The sequence below is a fragment of the Apus apus genome, chromosome Z (genome assembly GCF_020740795.1).
Source record: "Apus apus isolate bApuApu2 chromosome Z, bApuApu2.pri.cur, whole genome shotgun sequence".
Lineage (NCBI taxonomy): Eukaryota > Metazoa > Chordata > Aves > Apodiformes > Apodidae > Apus > Apus apus.
In genome coordinates this window covers 66654435-66678244 of record NC_067312.1, presented here as the reverse complement: position 1 = coordinate 66678244, position 23810 = coordinate 66654435, and the positions used below count along the sequence as shown (strand labels likewise).

The 23810-nt window shown below is 39.7% G+C and overlaps 1 protein-coding gene across 4 annotated transcripts in view; it reads right to left on the bottom strand.

The window, feature by feature from the left end:
- ZNF462 (zinc finger protein 462) overlaps nucleotides 1-23810 on the bottom strand; it is a 95994-nt gene that overhangs the window by 5177 nt on the left and 67007 nt on the right. For all 4 annotated transcript variants that reach the window (XM_051641907.1, XM_051641910.1, XM_051641909.1 and 1 more), the window contains 4 exons: nucleotides 14890-15154; nucleotides 12582-12718; nucleotides 7158-7381; nucleotides 4615-4747 (listed from right to left, as the gene is read on the bottom strand). In XM_051641907.1, the coding sequence (XP_051497867.1) occupies nucleotides 4615-4747; nucleotides 7158-7381; nucleotides 12582-12718; nucleotides 14890-15154 (759 nt within the window). The remainder of the gene's footprint in view (nucleotides 1-4614; nucleotides 4748-7157; nucleotides 7382-12581; nucleotides 12719-14889; nucleotides 15155-23810) is intronic.

Below are 23810 nucleotides of genomic sequence, written 5' to 3'. Positions count from 1 at the left end.
GTATTTCTTACTATCAGTGACTTATGTGGTTAAATATCACAAAGCAAGGTGCTGTGTAAAGAGGAATACCAGAGCACCAGGAAGTCAGTGCCGTTTGCTCAGTTTATATATGGATTTTAGTATCTTGTGTGTGGTACAAATTTATAAACACACTGAAACATGCAGATTAGTCATGCCATGGAGACAAATATTTATGGAGGGTTTTGGAGGCAAACTCTGCTGTTCTGTACAAGAACACACCTGCCATATAGTACAGAACAGGAAGTTTATTCTGGGCCTCTGCAGAGAGGAGACAGGCAAGACAGACGCTGCTTTGCTCAAACAGGGAGGAGCTGGGGCTGTTCAGCCTGGAGGAGATTCTGGGGAGACCTTATTGCAGCCTTTCAATACTGAAGAGAGGCTTATAAGAAAGATGGAGAGGCTTTTTACCAGGTATTATAGTGAAGGTCAAGGGGTAATGGTTTTAAACTAAAGGAGGGTTAAGTTTAGATTGGATATAAGGCAATACTTTTTAAGATTAGGGTGCTGAGACACTGGAAGCAGGCTGCGCAGAGGAGTTGTGGCTGCCCCCTCTCTTCAAGTGTTCAATGCCCAGCTGGATAGATCTTGGAGGAATCTGGTCTAGTGGGAAGTTTGCCTGCTCATGGCAAGGGAGTTGGACTTAAGGTCTTTTAAGGACCTTTCCAACCCAAACAAGCTTATGACTTACACCTGCAACTTCTGTTAAGATTAGCAAGTGCTATTTTAGTATATCTATCACCTCTTCAGAAAACACTATCTTGTTCACCCTACTTCCTGATCAGTTTAGCTTCTAGGGTTGGGAATTTGGATCGCTTCTCCGGAGGAGCACCAGAAGCTACTCTCCTCTGGGGCTTGCAGAAGAGAGGTAACAGACTGCAGCGACACCTGACCTCTCTGCAGTTTTCCTGTATCACACACATATGAGCATTCATGGACATTTATTTTTGTTTACTGTGGAAAAGTATCACTTGACTCCAGTTTCTGTTAAGATCAAGACATAAAGGTTGGTGAAGACAGATAATCCCTCTAGGATGCAGTCCCTACCAGTGGCAGCTGTTCTGTCCATGGTGTATGGAAAGACATTATCTTTTTCCTCCCTCATCTTCTCCCTGGGTCAATATATTTCTACTATCCTGCAGCAGCAGCCAACCACTCCATTTCCCATCCTAGACAGCAGTTAGCTCTGCTGCCCAGCTCTGTTCACACGGGCAATAACCCTTATTTGGTCCACTGTCCAACAGCCCACTCTTGTTTCCCCTTCTGTACTACACATACCAGCCTGAAACCAAAGTGGCCAATCTAGGCAGTTTGACTTCTGGGAAGAAATCCTGATTCTGTCAAAGTCTCACTCTTCAGAAGGTTCAGACAGCATTTGCTTCCAGATACTCAGAGGCACTCTCAGCAAATCCCACTTCCTGCTAACACCACAAAGGCTAGAATTGTCAAAGGCACCCGAGTCGCATACAGGATTACACAGTTTGATGTGGTTTGAGTGCTGTGACAGCATTAGCTCCTGTGACAGGCTATATTTAAAACCATAGGTCTAGCCCTCTGCTAACAGGGCAAACCATTTCTGTGTTAGAACTGTCTTCTGAAAATCCACAGGGAGATGTCAGCATGCATCTCGGCATCCAACCACACCTTCAGTTCCAGTCTCACCAGGGTATTTTTCAACAGTGTATCTTATATCTTGCACAGTCATAATCCACAATTTGTCTGGAAAAATATTGTCAATACAACTGGATCTTTTCTAAATGCCCTTGCTGTAGCAGGTGTAAGGGTTTTATGCATTTTCTATCTATTTTATTAAAATATATTACAAATGGTAAGAGATTAAAAAGGAAAAAACAATGGTGAAACACGGGCCCTACAGGCCAGTCAGGAAAGAATAGCTGCAAAACAAACTCGGATATATGCATGGCATTTTTTTTAGATTGGTCATCTGAATGATCATGCTAAGCATTTTAGCCATTCACAGATTAAAATAACACAGATACAGATGAAAAAATGACAAAAGAAAAAAAAAAATTACTAAGACACTGTCCTTTGCTCAACTTTTGAACACAGGAAACATGGGGATAACACTTCCCTATTAGCCCTGCTAATTTGTATCTCCAGTATAGAAGGTATTGTTTTCCCAGTGTAACCTAAAGCCAGTTTTAACCATGAACTTCACCTTGTGCTGTTCCCCTCCTCATGGTGCATTTACAGAGATTTTTAAAGCCTGGCAAATAGCATCTTCTTCTCCTTGGTCTAGATACCATGCCTTCCAAGGTCACTTCAGCACCTGTGCTTGTATGTAATGCTAAGGTAATCCTCACAAGGACGGCATGACTCTTCATATCCTACTAGCTGTGGTCTCTATGAAACATTAATCAGCTTGCAACATCTGCAACTAAGGTGAACTGGTCCTTTAGACAAACCGTATCACAAGTAATTGTTCCAGCCATAATGCTCTGAGGGACAAAGCTGTCCCTGAACAAACACCCAAGTACATTTCCAAATGAGTTACTAAAGTTGAACTTTGAAATGCATTATTGTCAGCTATTAATTGAAATAAGTAGAACTTTGGTTGAAAATCACATAAAAGAGAACAAAGAAACATACAGAATAAAAGCAGAGCTTACATAACACTGAAACAGCAAGAATTAAAGAAAAACACATCCCAAGTTGTCAAGAAACCATCGTTGAGACATAAGCCTGCAAGACAGAAGAAAGAGATGGAAGGGAGTACTTCCCACAACTTATCTTGGCCATAGCCTTGAGCACGAGGTGGAAAACACTGACTAATTGGACTTAACCATATCAGCATCTCATCAGTATATTAATGTACTGTTAGCACACTAAAATACCCACTCATAGGCTAGAGGGACCCCTGCTAACAAAAAGCCCCCAACTCTTTGAGCGTGGGTAGTGAAATTACTAAGTACTGTCACTTTAAATGGAAGTGAAGAACTAGTTAACCAATCCTGTATACAAGTGATAAAATATAATTAAGAGATAATTTTACATGTTTCTGTGTATAAAAGTGGCCCTGGTGATTCAGGAAGATGAGCTTACTTTGTGGAACATCATCCTGCTCCCTGTTCTGCAGAGAACTGGAAATTAAGGCAAGTATCTTGACTCTATATGGATCAGCTTATTGTATACCCAGTGATTGACTCTGCTTTTGGGACAGCATTATGGAACAAAGATCCCTCTAGGTCCTCCTCTGATTTTTCTGCTGCTCTACTGAAGATCTTGTGAAGGATATTTTTCATTAAAACAAATGGTTTCCTATCCAACTGGCTTCCTTTCTCATTTAAACAAAAAGTAACCAAACTTGAAATGATGTGCTAGTGATAAGCACCAGCTGAATTTATGCAGGGTCATTAAACAAAAGGCAAGGTGCTGAGGTCTTGCTATTAAAATGTTAAAAAGCATGATCTGAGCCCCTACTGTTCTGTAAAAATCCTGTGAATCCAGAAGTTGAAATTTTTCAAGGCCTGGAAAGATATAGGAAGACACATCATATTTTGCGAACAACTCCTGAGTGAGTTTGAAAGCTGAAAATTCAACAGGAAAAAGGTAAACATGTTGGCACACCTTCTGTTAGAAGTAACTAGAACTTGGCTAACTGCAGTTGTCAACATCAGGAGAGTGGGTGACCCCATGAACCTGACATTCAGACATCACAGGGCTTAAAATGTTAAAAAGCAATGAATATACTGCATTTGACTGATTAACTGTGCAACAGAGCCAACTAGACAACACACAGTCTACAATAGATACTGCAATAACCTGGTTTTCATGGGGGAAGGCTGTTGCAAGGGAAGGTCAAGAAACCCATAGTTTAATTTACAGAAAACTTAACATTTTTCCTGCTGATCTAACTTTGACCAAAACAAAACCTTATTAGCAAGCATGTGGCCTAGTCTTGCTGAAGTCAGTCAGATTAGTCTTAGATACAAAATTAGACAAATACAAATAAATGTAATAAATGTATTTATTTGTTTAATAAAATTTATCTCAAATAAATTTAGAGATACAAATCTCTAAATATGCAATGGTACAGGTGGGGCATGGACCTACCCTGGTTCCAGAGTCACCTACTGCAACAATTGCAACAGGACTGACTGCAACAGGACTGACTCCCTCTGCTAAGGAATGCTGGGCACAGAGTTAATAACAGCACATACAAAAGTTTGTCCATAACCCCATCATCCCCCAACTGAACAACATCCAATGAAAAGTTGAAAACTGGTCACCAAAACAGAAAATCTGACAGACCACTGAAGTACTCCACTCACATAGTTTTCCAAGCCCTTATAGATGTTATCTGTATGGGCATGTAAGTCACAGATGCTATCTGTGTTTTCTCATAGTACTTATTTTCCTAACAGACAGAAAACTTGTAACAGGGATTAGAAACACGAGACTCCCTCAGGAGCAGTGTCTTCACAAAAGCCCCATTCTGCTCCTGCTGGCATGTTTGCGTGGCTCTACAGGAATGTGCTGTAGAGTCAACAGCTGACCTTGGTGGGACTGGTGGGGCATGCTGCAATGCCAAAAACAAAATTTAAAAAATAAATATAAAAAAAGAGATGCACTGACCTCTCTCTTCAGTATTGGGGCTTAACTCTTCTTCTTTTTCTTCTTCATCACTGCTGGAGGTCTCTGTTTTCCCCTTCATTTGTTCCAACTGGTCCAAGTTAACCCGTCCAACCAGCTCAAAATTACGACTCACCTTTGAAAGAAACACTTTTATCAGCAATTAGCAAAATCATCAGCTAATCAGAAAAATCACCACTATGCAAAACAAAATCTACTATACCCCACAGCCTACTCAGCTTTAGGTGACACGCAGTCACCTGAACAAATTAACATTAATTTCATTTCAATGAGTGAATCTTCTTTTGCTGTGTATTCTGCATTTTTCATCTTTGGTTTTCAAAAATTAATGACATTCAGTAAAACTTCTTCCTGTTTTCCATGTATTGAAAAAAAAATAATTCAAGAAATGCAAAACACTAAATTGTATCCCCTTTTTATGGCACTACTCAACCACTGTAATCAAATGCTGCTGTTGCACATCGACATGGAAGGAAAATTCTTTGTGACTGGTTCATTCAACTTCATGCATGAAAGGATGAGGCCCTCACTAAGCACATGGCTGCTGTGTGCCCCATACACTTTCACTCATTAATAACAGATTAATTTTCATTACCAAGGGCTGCAAAGTGCTTTGCAAACTGATATACAGACTATAATGGGAACACTTCACCCAGCCGTCAAATTCAGCTAGCCCTAGGGAGAAATGTACCAGCTACTTAACAGCTCACAGCAACAGCACCAAAGCAGCAGCTTAGGGCACAGAAGTCAGGAACTCCACCACATCCAATAGAAACAGCAGATGAGCAGACCAGATTTACAGTAGAGGCACAGAGCGTGGAGCATGACCAGGACTAGGGCTAAAACTTGTTGTATGACAAGCACCCTCTGAGCTCATTGATCACTGCTGGGAAGGATTCTGGATTCATCTTTCATGCAAAGAGACAGCTCGCCAGAGCACAAGCACTGAGCCACAACGGAGGCACAGAGAGAATGGAGGCAGGGGCACCTCTTGCAAGATGCTGGATGAAATATCAACACCCATTGGCTATTTTTTATCCCTATGCAGAAAAGAAAACATGAAGGAACATAAAGAGCTTGTAAATTTGACTGCAGTGTATCTCCAAACAGCATACCATCCTAAATGTGGTGGTGTGCAGATTCCTAGCACTGCTCCACAGAGACAGCTGTGATCAGGTTCTCTGACTTGTTATCCACTGAGATGTAAAGAAACAAGATCACATGCAAGGCACTTAATTCAACTCAGTTCATGGCACAGGAACTCTTTAAGGTGCAATATATCACTTGGGTGTCTGCACCCAGATGACAGGACACCAATTAGCAAAACATAAATTACCAAAGAGATATGGGGAAAAGATACCCTAAACTAGAGGCATCACCACTGCAGGTCTGGATTGGAGGGAGAGCTAACTAAAGGCATAATCTTCCCAGCCTAATGCACTGTGTCAAAAGAATCTCCTGGATATGCCAGACACCTTGCTCTGGTGACTAGAAGGGGTGTGGAGTATCTCACATGCAGTGTGAATTGTGGAAGACTCTTCAGAAGTAATAAAGAAGAGGGTAGTTAAGCACAGCAGGCAAACTTAAGTTTACAGCATTTGTTTTTATGAGGCTGTCAAATATTTTAAAGTTTTGTCTGTACTTCTACTGCTAATGCTATCAATACAAATGTATCAGGCTGTAAGAAAAGTGGTGTTCAATCAGTGAATCAGGAGTGGGTTGTTAGTAAAGACCCGGGCAGTGGAGCTCCAGCAGGTGGAGACATGTAGCTGCCCTCTCCCCCCGCCCCGGAAACGTGAAGGAAGTACTCTTAACAAATACTCCAAAACACATCTCGGTTCTAGAACTTAAAATGCCTCTCAGCTACATAGTTCACAAGTACAGAAATTGAAAAACTAATACTCGGTGCAAAGTCTCTAATGACTTCTCAAAGTTTGGATGAGGCCTGCATTCAGGCACTCCACAAAAACTCCAAAGCAGTCTTAACGTAGGATCTGGCTATACTTACTGTTTCTCTTTCCCTTGAAAAATGTAAACAGCAATGTGCCAATGTACTGCCCTCTTTGTTATTAAAATATGCACGGCATGTCATGCTGCCAGAGCAATCTTATGTTTGCAATCTCCTGCCTTTTAGAGAGCCTGAATAACACAGCCTTAATATTGTTTTACAACTCTCCCCCCGCCCCCCCCCCCCCCCCCCCCCCTCTTTAAATAAACTTAGCAACACAAGTGTCTCTTCCAGATAATCATACTCTGCATAAAACAGTCTGTCAATTCTGGTCAATCTGAACAGCTTTAGAAACCCTCAATTTTATGTTTTTAAAAAACAAAACAAAACAAAACTGAAATCAGAGGAAGTGAAGTCCAACACAAAAGGGATTAGTTTCCAGATTTAGGGAGGGAGAGAAAAAAAAACAAACAAAAAAACCTATGGCAAGTTGGCTACTCAGAATTCATATGCAAACAAACTAATACAGCATTTACAAAGAGCAGATTGCTACAAATTAGAACTATTAGGATCTTACCTTGTGCTCATCTCGAAGGTGAGCATCCAGCTCCTCTGTATGTTTGGTCTCATAGTAGCAGAGTTGGCATTTGTAAGGTTTCAGTTCATTGTGCTTCTCTATGTGCTGCTGCAAGCTCTCATCACTGGAGCAGGTAAAGGTACACTTATCACAGCGGAAAACAACTCCCTGCAAGTACTTTGACAGTTTGGAACGGCAGACTTCAATGGGAACGACCCGCTCTTCTGTAGGGACAGGACAACATTCACTTAACAAATTTTATGAAATATGAGGCCCACTTGGGCACTAATACCCACACAAAGAATAGGATCTGCTATATGGCAAGGCAGTCCGTCTATAAAGGAATAAGAGCTAAGCTGAACAGAACAAAAAACCCACAAGACAAAAATTCTTCCTGCTATGACAGGGTTAATCCTCCAAGGCTACAAATGCAGGTGTCCTCACAAATTTAACTGCCTAGTGGGTGAAGAGAATGGGAATGGAAGCTTGGGGGCAAATTAGACTCCACCTGTAAGACAGAGTGGTAGAGCCTGGAAATACAAAACCATCCAAAAAAATCAGCCAGACCAGAAGTCCATTTTGGTTCAACACTTAATAGGAGCCAGGAACGGCTAATAGAAATGTAGTGAACAGGAAAGCTGCAGGGCACTTCCCAATGCATCACCTTGCTGGGTCTATAAAAACTGGAGCTGGTATCCTCATCATCACATCTAAATGTACTCTCTTGGGACTAAGGGGTCATAAGAAGATCATCATCATGGGCTTTTGTTACTCAACTGGCCTTTTGAACTAGAACAATGAAATTTAGTACTGTTACTTTTTACAGACTGCAGATGAAAGGAGGAGTTTGATCCTCCTTACTAAAGTTAATGGCAGATTAAAACAAAAGAATAAAAAACACAGGCCTGAATCTCAGATGGTAGATTTGAAGGCTAGGGGAATCTGAGATGTGGCAATCCACAGATGGATCTGAACCAATGGCCCCTTTTCTATAGTGATGATGATAATATCATATCCAAAGACAACTATAGAAATACAGCTCTTAGGGCTTCTCGAAGGTGGCAAAAGCTCCACTGTTCATTCACTTCTGACCAATCCACATGCCACCACTGCTCACAACACTTTTTTCACAGCCCAACAAAATACTTCATCCTTCTCAGCTACTCCCTGAACACAAAAGTTATCCTACCTCAGAACTTCCCCTCTGACCATTTAAAAAGTGGAAGTTTCCCCTAAAGCTATACTTCTAAAAAAAGCTGCAGACTTGTAATTCTTTTCTACACCAACAACTGCTTCTCTAGCTATAAAGACAGCAAGTTGTAGACATTCAGGGTAGGAAAAGGGATTGGAGGTGGGCGAGAATAGGGTCTAGGAGACAACAGAATTTAAAGCTGCTGTTCTGAGGTGGTAAGACTTCTTACAAAGTTGTTGCAGCTGTGTGGTTTGAACTCACTGAAATAAGTGATGCAGCTCATTTCAAAAGTGAGTAAGTCAAATAAAGTTTTCAAAAACAGAACTACTAATTAAATTATTTGAAAATTCACTTTTCCTGTAGCAGCTGGCACAGATTAAAACAGCTAAAATATAGGATGATGCAAATTTTTTAACCTACCAGCACGAAGTAATGCAGCATTCCCCATTTCACATTAGCAAAACCTATTCTCCCACAATCACACACACCCCATCCCAAATGAGAGGCAGTACAACAATATGAGGAGAGCAACATAAATATTAATTCTAGCCTGAAGCATTTCACTTTCAAGGGACAATTTAAAACTTTGCAATGGTGTATTCCAGTCAGTGAACTTCTTCCAGGCAATGAATTTGTAACTTCAAGGGTTATTCAGATCCAGAACCCCACATTTTATAAGGTGATGCTCTCATCTCCAGCCTGCCCCTACAAAGCTCTATTTACTTAATTACTCATTTAGAATGCACTTACGTATCTGGCAACTCATAAAATTACAGCAAACCATAAAGCCCAATACACAAATTGGAAGAGGTAGCTTCTTCATCCATGTTCAAGTTCAGCTATATCTAAACAAATACTACTGTATATCCCTCCCAAAAAGGTGTCCTGAATTGTGGAACAATTTAGCAAGAGGAGCAATTAAAAAACCACAACAAAATACACACCTAAAAAGTATCATCTCAGTTTAAGAAATCCAGTCCTTCCATTAGACTGAAATATTCAGGCTAAATGTAATGCAGATCAGAGATTAAACTAAAAGGCTATTAATGCACTAGGCATTTACAGTACAGTAACTCAAAGCAGATATACATTATTTTGCTCAAGGCATAAAAGAGCCCATGACTCTTATCAGTTCTTCGCTGTAAGGAAAAATCTTTACTCAGCAACACAACACAGCATATAAAAGTTATTTCCTTCCCTTAAAGGTAAACCAAGTACAAACAAAAGAGGCCTACTCTCTAGACATAGACCAATTATTTGGTCATGTTGAGTGTTTGAAAACATGCATTTTTGCCTGCAAATCCAAGCTACAGTCAAAGAACATGTTGAAATTGCATTCCAGTAGCTAAAAGCAAGCACAGCACAAAGGGGTCTGCATGTATCAATGAAGCTGTGTGTACAAGGCATAATGCCAGAAAAAATCATGTGCAAGAAATCCGTATATATAACAATGAAGCCTTTAGTAAGGTAAATGACTTTGAAAATGTAACTTTCTTAAAAAATCTTAAACTTATTCAAGAGAAATGGGTATGCTTTCTATTCTCTATCAGGAAGAGAATAAAATTATCACTAAAAGAAGAAAACATAATGCTCCAAGGATTTTTAAGTAGACCAAATGCTGATCTTTTTAAGTTCATTTAGCCCTGGAAAAATACCAATGTGTTTCAAAATGTGTGATAGGAATGCCACTGGAAGGGATAATGAAAACTGATTTAATTGTTTCAGACTAAATTAAAGATCAACACCTCTTCTAGCCACAGAGCAAGAGTTCACCATCTCCTCTGTCTCTCCTCTCCCCAGGCTTGCCTGTCACAAAGGTCAGAAGAAACCAAAAGCCAAACTTCTTTTCACCTACCTGCACAGCAGCTTCTAGCCATGTCAGTCCCCTGCTACAAGCTACCTGTAAGGAGTCTGTGCTCCATCTCTGTCTGCAGAAGGCATGGTTAACTGCTTTTACACTGATGAGGTATAGGTGATAACATGGAAGAAGGCTCTGGGAGGCTTCCTGTTTGCCAAAATTCAATAGGAAACAAATTTCTTGCCTTACTTTTTCTAACTAGGCATTCAGCCTTCTTGCTGATAATGCTTTAGGCCTGTAAAACTTAGCTTCTGTAGCCACTTGTTAAGAGGCAAATACACTCTTCATTTCAAACACATAGTGTTTCACCAAGGATTAGGGGTGCAGAAACTTGGACGTAATTTTAAAAGTCACACACCTGTAAACATATCATTTATACAGGGGGAACATTAACTATGAAATTAATCAAATCCTTCACTCTTGATTTTACACACTGCAGCACTCCATCTACCTCAAAACTAACTTTCTTGGGCCACAGCTGAGGGTGCCCTTGTTTCACCAACGCAATGTCTATAAAAAAGGAAGGCCATCTCAGACTACACTCGCAACAGCTCAGTCTGTCTTTCAGTACATGCTAACTATTGTCAACACTGGCTGCTTCAGCTGCAGCACAATTCAACATTAGAGTATTTTTTAGCTGGATAAAAGTGCCAGAAAGAACTTTAAGGAAGGACCTTACTTCCTCTCTTATGTGGATGCTTGATGCTACAGAAAATCCTCATCCTTTCCTCAGTGGCTTCCGAGCTTTTTTATGAGATAAAATTCTATTTGCATTAAAACTTGTTTTACTCTGTTCTACCTCTCCCAGCACTCTAGCAGATGCATCATTATGTCCTTTGCTATCAGCATTACTTCAGCAGGACAAAGGCTCAAGGATGGTTTGGGCAACTGAAGCCAACAGCTCTACAAAACGACTAAGTGACTAAGTGTCCTTTACTCAGGAGGTAACCACCTCCCTGCTACTGGTCAGAAACAGCTCTGTATGGACAGTACAGCTGTTGAGCTCATGAAGTACTCTTTGACTTCTGCAACTGGATATTCCCAGTGTCAAGTTGGAATGGTGGAAAAATATCCTAACTAAGCCCATCAAGTTCTCCCTCAGCCTGTCTATCTGTGTTTCAAAGGTCTGGTGGTGTGCACTGGAGCCCTGGCACAGCCACAAACCCGAGCACACTTCAGTAGCACTTGGAACTGCACGGTCCCCTGCTCAGGGTTAACTAAACCCTCCTCTGCTCGAAAGTGAGGTAATTCTGGATTATGCCCTGAAGCTGAGCAACATCCACACAGTAACACCTTCAAAGACAGGAAGTAAAACCTAAAGTACCTGCCAAACTCATACAACCAAATAAAGCAGCTTTGTAACATGCTTTCTGCATGACTGACAGGTCATTTTTCCCAGATGTTCCTTCAGAATACCCCTGCTAGGAGAGAGAAATTTGTATGAACTCTGCCAACCTCACTGCTTAGGTACAAGAATGACTTTAAGCTACCAACACTGAAAAGGGATATGTTACATGGAATTATGATAGTGCTTGTCACACCAGGATCTCCTCCAGGAAAAAGATGGCATGCAAAACTTGTGTTTGCTCACCACCAATAGCGTACAGTGAAATTCTGCCCAACCTGCAAGCAGGCAGAGTGCCATCCCAACACATGGGTTTGGATTTCGGCAGCCAACAGACCATCTACAAGCATCAAGTGTGATAGCTATGGGCAGGAGTCCCAGCCCAGAGAGCCCAAACAGCTGTCTCTTCTGAGCTAGCAAGCCTGCAGTTAATGGAATACAGAAATCCCTAATCCCACTTTTAACTGGCTTAAAAAAAGGAAGGGAGAGGTGAAGATAGAAAAGGAGTCTTTAAGAGAAACAAAAATATCATAACTCATTTTTGATCCTAAGAATGCTCAAGAGAAAAAATTCAAGTGAGTAATCAAATGATATTTTGGCAACTCTATGGTTAGTTGGTACACCCTGTCACAGAGTTTATTATACCAAGGACTTTATGATAACAAGGACATAAGCAGGAAACAACTCTGGCCTAAATCAGATCTGTAAATTAGGGCAAGTCTTGCTAAACAGGTGTTTGATGACTGTTAACCTCTCTTGAGGAAAAGCTTAAAACCAATTTTAAATCTGCCCTGTTTCAGCACTGGCTAACTGAATTTTACAGGAAATAAATAAGAAACCTCATTTAGAAATTAAACACAAGATACTCAAGGGCTGATGACTTATTCAACATACTTGTCCTCATGTACAGAGAGGAGAAAATTTAATCATGTACACAGATGGAAAATTTTAATGAAACCAGACTGAAAGACAAGGACATTGTTCAGCATTCCCCTCATCAGATACAGACACATACAGGGATATTGTTACCTCTGTGCAGAACTATATGGTCAATCATGTTGCGTTTATATTTGGTGTGATATAGGCAAAGAGGACAGCGAAGGTCTTTGGGTCCTTCCTCAGGAACTGCCGAATGCCCAGCTTCCACGTGCATAGTAAAAGCAGATCTGTGAAACGGGAGGGAGAGATGGAAGCAGTCAGAAGAAGGTGAGCAGGGAATGATGAAGTGTCATAGCTCTATAAGGGACGTGTTGTGTAAAATGGTACAGATACCACTCAGCCTTGTCTTCACAGCGCCGCATGGCATTTCAGCAGGGCTACTCACATGAGTAACATGTGAGCAGAGATATTTGCAGGCTTGTATCCTCAAGTAACAAACATTCATTCTGGCAAGATACTATTTTGCATGGGTTGCTATACAGTCATATGGCTATAGTTAAGATGGCAGAAGAACTCCCATCTTCTAAGATCATTATTTGTCTTCAGGCTGAAATATTCAGTGCACTTACTCTGGCAAAGATTAACATTTTACCAAGTTGTACAAAACCTGTCAATTGTTCTGGACTTGAAGAAGTGAGGACAGACTTATTTCTGGAGGCAGAAAACACCCTTAACCACCTCTGCCTTTCTAGGACAAGCCCAAAACCAGCTAAAACGTTTAGATTCAGGAGTCAAAACAGTCTTGTGTTCACAGTGAGTTTGCACCGAGTTAAGTTTTAAATCAGCTATCAGGAATTGAAAACCTAAGACTAGGAATACTTAGTAATGCAGAGCAATTAATGAATACTCTACAGTATTTTTATACAAAAAGAATAAAATAATGCTGTCTTTACAATGTCTGCATATATAAAAGTTGCAAAAGACATGCATACAGGGGAAATTAACTATACACTTACCTAATCAAAAGCTCAACTACTGAAATTAGAAGCATCTGTAAACTTGGGGAACTTGGTAATTTTTTTCCTAAAGCAGTGGTAAATCTTGAAAAAGCTAAAGAGCTTGCCACACTGAATTAGAGTAAGAAGTATTTTTTTAAGCTCTTCAAGACTGTTACCTTGAACACAAAAAAACTTACTAACACAAAGTGGCTTTGGGCCTAACCCAGCAACCATTAATTCTACAGGTGCACTTCCATCAAACTCAGGGAGTGCTTTCATACATTTAACTTTCTCTAGTGAGTTGAAGAGGGCATTTGTATGGGAGTTTCCCAAACTCCTGTTTTTTTGCTGTGCTTCTAAAAGATGCAAGACTTACTAATCCCTGAATGTCTGAGACACCACATGAAAGGAACGGTACGCCCTTATGCAACTATGAAGGTGTTTAACGCTGCTTGATTTAAGATTATTTCACTGCATCCAGGTAGAAGAAAATGGCACTCCCAAGACATGGACTGACTGAATGGACCTGGCAATTGCTGGTATTCCTTAAGACAGATAGCAATCGGGATATAAAGCACAAGCAGCAAATTATACCATAGTGGCAGCAAGGGGCTGAAGAAACAGCAACTAGAGACATGTAACTAGGTATTGCTCATGTAGATTCTCTCAGGTTTGTGCTCCACATTGGCTTCAACAGAACTCCTCCCATTTATCCAGTCATACTGCTTATTGTCACCAGACTCCTAAGTAGAATTTAGCAAGTTTGAAACTTGAAAATGTCAGCTGAGGGCGTTATGCTCAAGGGTCCAGCATATCAGGAAGAAATGATGAACAGCACAGGTGCACAGGCCTTTATTTTTTCCCCTCATGGAACAGCAGCTAAAAACACACATAGAGAAACACTCAGAGCACCAAGTTTTAAAATTTTGCACATCTAATGGGATTTTCTGCAATGTCTCTATATGCGATCAGATATGCTAAAGAATGCTTTGCTTTTCAGCTAAAGAATGGTGGGAGAAATAAAATTACATGAGAGAGGTTTCTTCATGAGGCAAATTCTCCTGCCTCCCTAGGACACGTGATTGTCCCACGCATGCTTCATGCTGGTTGCTCCAGGAAATGACCTTTTGTAAAGAATATTGTCACATAAAGATAGCCTTCTGATTGCCTAGGTTGAGGAAAATGTACTACCTGTACCATTTGCTCCAGCAAATAAAACCTACTGTAAGGTCTTACTGTGCTTTCGCCTGCAGCAGATGGTACTGGCTGTTGCAGGAGAGAGGAAAATGGATTACATGGATGCTGCTGTGATCTGGCTTGGCATTTCCTACATTCCTATCCCTGGTCAGCAGTAGCCATGTTTCTATTAGCTACAGCCAGCTCTCAGAGATCTCAGAAGTCTTTTCAAGTGCCAAAAAACCCCTTAGGAGTTCAGTTTATCTGTTTTGCACTGTACTTACTTAAAGCCTGTATAAAAGGAACAGTCTTTGCACTTGAAGAGCTTTTTTCCTCCATGCTTGTCACGGTAATGACGACGAATGCTCTGTATGTAACCCGAGGAGAATTCACAAAATTCACAGTTAAGGATGGCTTCTGTTTTTTCCAATCCTGCAGCATTCCCAGAAAGTGGGATTGGGCTGATGTTGTTGTTTTTCCTGGCCAAAGCTGCCGACTGGTAGTGGTTCAACTGCTGCTGAACATCAGGTGGCTCAGAGTATGAAGAGTCTGTAGAGAAACAAAGGGAAGTTGTTATTCCAGGTGAATTGACGAATCTTAAAAAGGTTTGAGGCCTGCTCCAGCAGCTATTGGCATTTTGAAGCGGTTGATCAGGATGTTAGTTTTGAAATTTACTGACAGCTTTCTGAAGGGATTAGGAAAGGAGTGGTGTACCACTTCTTAATCTAATCTAATGTGCATTCTACAATTTAAAAGGTGATCAGTATAAATGATGCTTCTTAGATCTCATTTGGGGGGCAAGAACTGAGAGATTTAAAGTAAAAGTAGTCTAAAAAGAAGTCTGGTTTTAAGGCATTTTTAATTTGTGAAGGTAAAGTACATTAATCATACTGCCAAGTGTTACGTGTTTTGTGCATAAATCAGAGCAGATCCTCCCAAATGCCTCATGCCAGTTTACATTAGATGAAGATCTGGCACAGTATACATGTAAACAGCATATCTAAAAGAGGGTGGGTTATAATAAAAATTCTTCTCTTCCCTGCTTGTTCGTGGAATTATTTAAGAAACCCGTATCTAAAGTTAACTAGCAAAATGATACAATTTTGTCATATTTGAAGCAGTCTTCACAAAAGGTAAACTGAAGTTCTCCTAGATGATGATGTTCAAAATGAAGTCATCATTGCAAGAAAAGATATTGAATCATAAATTCCAGTAAAGCAACTTCTACATCACATTTCCTTAGAAGATGCTAACTTTTGCTCTACTGAGAAAGAGATCTCATTATAAAGGTACTTCTGTATCGATGCATCCCTTCTCTAACCCAGGAGAACTTTCTTACACCATTTTAATGGCATGTGAAGAAACAGACTAGAGATGTCTTAGCACTTAAATGGAAAACTCTAATTCTTTAGTTTGATCTCTCATAAAAGGAGTAGGTGCAGGGGGGTGGTACTGAACCTTTCCCAACACACTGCTTGAATATGGAAGTTAGGAATTCATCTGCTGTGTCCTATGTAACCCACAGCTGCCCATGAATGGCACAAATTAAAGCACATGAATAAAGCCCAGATGAATTTCAGTGTAACTTTTCAGGAAAGAGGACAAAAGGCTATCCTCTTAAACCTTCTGGAAGAAGGAAAAAACATCCAAGGAGTGGGGGGAGGGAGGGAAGTCATGATACAAACTGTACCAGTTTTCCAAAGGTAATTCCCTAAGGCTGAGGATATGTAGGAATTCTATAACACACATACTTGTGGGAACTTAACACCATCCATTCTAACCAATTAGTACTGAGAAAAAAAAGGCAAACAAGCCTATTCAGCACTCAATGTGGGGACTTCTTCACCTGTCTTGAAAAGTGCAAAATGCTTGCTTTCTTTTCTTATTACCACAGAAAGGGGTTATACATGCCCATGAAATGAAAAACAAACTAACCAAAAAACCCAAACACACAACAAAACACAAGGAGATGAATGTCTCCAGGCTTCCCTGACTCCAACACCAGGTTTACAGCAAAGACAAAGGCAAAGACATGAAAGATTCTAGTAAAATAAATGAAATAGTTTTTGCGTTTCCTTTCTAAGCCTCCTGAACTCAGGCTGGATTATAATGCAGCATTTATCTCGTTTCAAACATTTCTACAGCAGGTTTGCTGACCATGGGGGCTGACAAGTGTGTTCCACTGGTCAAATGTCAAGGCCTTATTTTCCTTGTGTTTGAAACTGGCTGCCCACTTCCTCTACTTTGGCACAGGGCAGACCAGAGGAGCTGCAAACCTCTGCAGAAGCCTCTTCTCCCTCAAAGGCAGCAACTGTGTGCTTGCCCTCTTCTGGAACAGGACTTTGAGGTCCAAAAGGACACATAGCTCAGAGCAGATTTGCCGACTTGCATATCTGCAGCCTGATGCCTGGACTAGTGGGTTGAATGTTTCTAAAAGCTCTAAGCACAGTTAAGACAGATTTCCTGACAAGGACATTACAGCCTGAAAAAAGTTCATAGCACTGGAAACAGGTATTTCTGTATGTGTACTAGTCAGGTTACTTGTAGGGCACTGATTAAAGTTTAATTTGTAGCTTACTTTTCACTTCCTCAGGAAGAAAGGATGAAAAATTTCCATCACATCTTTAAGGTTCCTAACCAAAGCCTCAATGATATCCACTGCAGAGAAAGTTACAGGTTTAAAAACTATTATTTTCATAACAAGGAATTTTTGTTGTTGCTTGGAAGATACACTATACTTTGTAAGTTTTTACTTCCTCTATCATCTGGTGTCTATTATTTCAGCTTTCAAACTTTCAGTCAGATATTTATATACTTCTGTGGAATCTGGTAGAAGACTACAACAGTAGATAGCCACATGTCTATTTCTACAGAAAAAAAAATAACCCAACAACAACCTACAGAGTAGCTTTCCTTGTCATCAGCTATAGCCAAAAGCAGATTCTTCTTTTAATATCCAAATTCTTATTTTCTTTCAACCAGGATTCATGTTGTCCACCTTACAATTTTTAGTATACTGCTCCATTACAATTAAGATTGTTATGTTTTTTACCGAAAGAAAAAAAAAAAGCCACATGAAGAGCTTATACAGTCTTAGAATTAAGCAATGGTTGCATGCATGTCCCTACTCTACCTGTGTACTCTTCACCTCTTCCCTTACCAAATGCTTTCATTATTTTGCAGTCCTTCTGGAGTGCAAGATTTAACATTTCCTGAAGAAAAACAGCCAGGATTAATGCATGTGCGTAGGGCTTCTGTCGTTTTCTGAGAATCAGCTTGCCAAAGAGATATCCTAGAATGCAGGTGCAACCCAGCTCCACCAGAAATGCTTTGGACAGAGCATGAAGCCAACTAAAGGCAGGGGAGGTTTTCCACTGACTTCAGTGAACCGCACTTTTTCATGTCCACTCCAAAACCACTGAAGGCAGTGGAAAGATAGCAACTGACTTCTGTGTGTTTCCAAACATGCGTTTTAGCACACAGCACAGAATGAACTCCCATCAAATGAGAAGCAGATGATGGGGTTGAGATCTGGGTTTTTTTCATTTATTTTTCAAAAGCAGTACCTGAGAAAAGGACTAGGGAGACAAATCCACAGCCAGGGAGCAACAACACCGCCTTGAAGTGGCAAAGCACTTCCACACAGGCACCTCCTCTGTTTCTGCTGGAAGAGCACACGGATGTTCCAAACAGCTCTGCATGTACTTAAGTGCTATGCTGACTTAAGATGATGACCAAGTATTATAATAACCTTAGCATTTACACAAGCCTTGAACATCTGTGCACCGAAGAGCTGGACACCTTTTGGCAGTGTTGCTGCAACAACTGGATGCTTAGATGTACAAGTGGAGAATGAAGGGGGAGGAGAGCAGAGCTTTTCCTCAGAACTGACCAACAGCTGAGCTATGGCTGTACCCAATGCATGTTCCACCTCAGTCTTGTTTCCTGCACTCAACACACAAAGGGTTGAGAGCATTGCAGGAAAATGTTAACAGTGTTGGCCTAGAGGATGAAGAGGGTCTAGCCATCCATGTCTGAAAATAGTAAATGGCCTTAGAAGCCTACGTCAAAGTCAGAAAAGAGACAAAAGACCTAAGAAAAGGGATGAGTTCGAGAACTTGTATTAAGTAATGTAAAACATGAGGGCAAATAGAAAACACGAAGGGGGAGAAAATGAAGAAAAATGGAACATCAGGAAGTACCACTTACATATTAAGGAAAAAAATGTCATTTTTTTTCTTTGAACAGCTTGGAGGCAGCACAAGTAAATAAGGATGTTGATAAATGCAATGCAACAAAAGAAAACTGAATACTTAGCCCTGATTTAAAACAATCGGATAAACAAACAAAAAAAGCTCACTCCAAAAACAGTGAGATCCATTTTTTAAAGTAAATTATAAAAAATGAATGGAGGGACTTCACCATGCAGCTCCAAAAGCAAGGCATGGGATGATCTGACATAAAAGGAAGGACACCGATAGTCATGCCAAGAGGCAAAAATTAAGAGTAATTGATGTAGTCAAAAACAGAAGAACAGCAACAATGCTGGAGATTTCAATTTTGAGATTTCATGTATCACATCTACCTACAGACTACCTGTGTAGGAAAAATAACAAGGTTAGTAAGTAGTGTAATCCCTGGCAGCACCTATGGATCTAAAAGACCACAGAATCTACACTCAGTATACAACAGCGTTCTCATATGCAAATGCAAAAATGAAAGCAGTGGATATAACTGTCCACATGGTGCCCCATTGACATGGTCATATCTAAATTACTACTGCATGCTGTTAATAATCCTTAAGTAAGTCTCACAGTGTCTCTGCATGAGGTAAAGAGAGACAGTATTTCCAGAGTGCCTAACCCACATAAATGCCTTGTAAGTGATGTTGCCATCCCAAAAATTTTATTCAGAGTACAGACACAAAGATTGGCACAGTAAGTCTATCAATAGTACTACAAGTTGCTACCTCATCCAGAAGAGCATTCACAGTCTCTACAACACAATGCATTAGTGAAAATGCAGTTTAATACACACCTGCATAACCTGGGATCATGCACTGGGGAAAAAATACACAGTGGAAACCCACCACAAAAGCAAAATAAAGATCCGGGTTTTAATTGATCCTCTGCAGCATGTAGTGTGTTTCAGGTACCTTAAAAGACAACAGCAAAATACACTAAAACAAGCCATCTAAACCAAACACCAACAGACCAGAAAACCATCTGGACATGTCTAAGTAAGAGCTGCTGAGCAGCGGTTGAGAAACCAAAGGAAAAATATCTATTAAAGGAAATAAATCAAACCACTGCTTCACCCTTTGAGGGTGAATAGAACCAAACATATAAAATACAAGTGTTTGTATGCCTGCACAGTGAGTGATAGGGATGGAGGGAGAAACACTGTTCAGGAAAAGCAACTGTTTGAGTACACTGTAAAGCAAGCTTATTGTATTTGCAAACTACTAATAATTGAGTAGCTTAATGACCAGGAGACAGTAGAAGACAAAAATGAAGACACAACAATTTCCTGGTATATCCACACACAAAAAAACAATCCAAGTCAAAAGAGATCAGCATTTGTATGACAAATGAAACTGTGGAGGGGCATGTTTGGCTCCTGATATTTAAAAATAATAGTATAAAGATCAAAAAGAGCTTGAAAACAGTTTTGAGGAAAAAAAATCTAATGTAGCAACAATATAGGCTTAGGACATTATGGACTAAAAGGAAAATACTTGGAATGTTTTTTTATTTTCTCTGAATTTCTTCACATAAATAGAGTATTTCTATGAAGAAAGACACAGAAATTCCAAGGAATTAAGAAAAGCAGCAGACAAATTGTTTCCTCTGGATTTCACATATTTGTGAAATTAAATCAAGATGCAATAATATATTAAAAAAAAATTATTTAAAAATGTACTACCAAAAGCATGTAGGATAGAAATAATAAGGAGAATTGTTATTATTTTAAAAAGACATAAGATAAGGCTTAGAGTAAAACCTATGGCATTTAGGAACACAGTCCCTTCTGAAATCCTACGAAACTCAAAATTACCATCTCACTGAATGGTAGGATAACATATAGTCTTGAATGGCAACAGCTTGAAAAGTGGGAAGGTGGCAAAGCAGGGTGTCATACAAAGATTACACACATTTGTTCATTTTATGCCATGCAGCATTGACCTGGAAGGAAGACTATGTGGGAGGGTGAAATGTTCTGGCAGTAAATTAAACTGAGGGGAGGGGCAGATAGAAGAAAATAAGATTCAGGGGGATGCAGCAGAACATTCAAAAAGAAGCTGAGAAAACCATACAGGACAAGGAAGCTTTAATCACTGCATGTTTAAAAACAGAATGTGAACCTACTCCTCTATATAAATTCTGAATTCCCATGAAGAACTTTTACACTGCTAGGATGTTGTTAACAAGATGAAACAGAAACAAACTTTTGCACACTCTGAAAGACCAAAGAAAAGAGTAATCACAGAGGAATAAAATTGCCATTTAAAGGATTTACACAAAAAAATACCCCAAAAAAACCTTGTGGGAGGAATTTATTTCAGCGTTATCCATAAAGCCCAATTTTTGGATCATTTTGGGCCAGATTTTGCGAGAAAGATATTACATACATGTCTAAGGCTCAGAAGAGGGCAACTAGAAAGACAGATGGACTGTGAAATCTTGTTTATTTGTAAGAGATGAGACACTATATCTGTATTTCTTTATACCTTTTAATTTCCTTCTGAGTTATGTGCATACCTATCTCTGAATGGAACTGAGAAAGAATATATACTATGCAGCTTGCTGTGCTAATAGGAAAATCATCTCAAAGGGACATAAATGTCATTTAAGAAGAAAATAATGAATAATTTTATCATCTAAATTCCTTTATACAGAGAGAGTCTTCATGCTGCTTCCTATTGAAGAATCTTTTGAGTTTCACAGTTGAGATAAAGGAGGGAGTGGCTATAAAACTCTTTTATAAGATGATGCAAAGGAAAGCAGTAAGCATTGTATAATTCTTTAGAAGAAAAACTCATTAGGAAAGAATAAGGTGATTAGTAAAATAAGTTATATCATATTATTTCCACCATAGAGAAGGGTCGTTCCAAGAGCTTCCCATGCCCTCCTGTTTTTTTATCCAATGCTTCCAGGAATTTCTGTTAGCATCAGCTTTCAAGACAGGCACAACATGGTCATGACCACTGCCTGCTTCTTTATCCTGCTCTGCAAGTGCTGTGATTTGCAAGGATCAGTTTTAGAGGTCAGGAAAAACATCATCATATACCCATTGAATTTCTAGTTATCCTTTCTTTTCATCCATCCTCTTTACCACAAATTTTCTTTCCTGGCTTCAACTTTATTTAACTCTCCTATGGTTCTTTAGGTGACTTGGCCTCTTACTAGTCACATTCAGACTGCACACAGCCCTCCCAGTATAAACTGGACTCTCAGTACTGCTCTACTACTTGCAAGCTTTGGAACATCAGTGCCAAGCCACTACAGCTTTTCAGCCCCACCGGTTGCTTTGTCCATTGCTATTTTCACTTACAACACAGAGATTATGCATGAGGAGCACATAGTGTTTCTCTTCCTCTGGCATTCATATTATCTCACCTCTGTTTATCCACTGCCTTCTGTTTAAAAATTGCTGCAGGCTAAGAATCTGCTGCCACTGGCTTATACTGGGTGAACAGTTCAAACTGTCATGTTTCAACCCTATGTTTTTACCATTTGTTATTCAAGGAATAGATTTCTATTGTCTAAAACCCAAGACTTTTGTTACATGTCAAAACACTGGGATCTCCATGTGCTTATCTATTTCTATAAAATGCATACAAGAAAAGTTCTCTAGCTACTTCTTAGCCTGTTGAGCTAAACTCAAACCACATGAATGGAAGTGCACTTACAGAAAAGAAGAACACAACAGATCTGTAAATAGCTTTAGCAAGATGATGACTTAACCAATCTGTCAAAAGGCCTTACTGGTAACAGGTTCTTTTCTGAATTTACAAAGATTTCCTACCTTGATTGATTCTTCACTCAGACAATAACACACTGACCAATTTAAATTTTTTTTGGCACTGGTAACAGAATCATCCTCATGCTACTATGCTCCATGATTTCCTTGTTTTTAAGGGCAGTTCATAAGGTACTTCCCAGAGCACTCCACATTCCCTTCCCTATTGCTATGGTCCTTTTAAGTATTTGTATTAATGCAAACACATAGCCACAAATTCACATGACGCTATTGCCTAAATCCTCGCTTGCCTCTAAGCTTGAAATGAAGAGGGGAAAGAAGTCCAGCATTATAAAGTGCTGCATTTTTACATTTTGCTTTAAAACTGACCCTAAAATTACAGTGATGATACTTAGAGGTCAGGAACTTGTAATTTGTTTTGGTGACTTCCAGCATAACACCTTGACATTATTATTATTACAGCCAACAAAAAAACCTCATCTCTATCACCAGTTCTGTGTGATCTCAGATCACTTCAGGCAGTATTTTCAAACATTGGTACCCCAATTTTTTTTATTTTTTTTTTTACATTGGCAGTAACAATGTCCCTTAAAGATGAAATAAAACCAGCTGCTTAAATGTCAAACTTTCATCTGTCAACTATGACAATGGAATACGCCCATTTCGACAGAGCTAAAATGGGCAAAGGAGTTTTACCTCTCTGTGAAGCAGCAAATCCCTCTAGCAGGTTTTAGATCAACAGAAAGTAACTGGAGTCTCAGGGGACAGGGACAATATCAGTTAGTGTACACAAGAAGGCTACTAACATGTGGGAATGATAGCCTTAAGAAATACTGTCTTGCACAGCACTGATCAAGTCATACCATGTACCGCTTCACAGCAATAGCATTCTTTTTATGCTGTATAGAGTGTTCACAAATTCAACAGACAGTAGTAGTATGTAACAGCTGAGAGCATCACCTATCACTTTGACCCCTAATCTGAACATAAAAATCAGAGCCAAAAGCAAGCAAAAACCTCAGAGGAAAAAAACCCCACATATATATAAAAAAACCAGCAGGATATCCTTCTTTCTTTCCCCCTTGAGTGGAATCAGGTCATTTCTGTCTGTCTGGAAGGAATCCAGAAGATGTTTCTTCCTTCATTTATTACTTGATCCACCCAAACAACTATTTCTGTCTTGTCTCTACCCTAGGCAATTCTTTCAGTATCACATCAATTC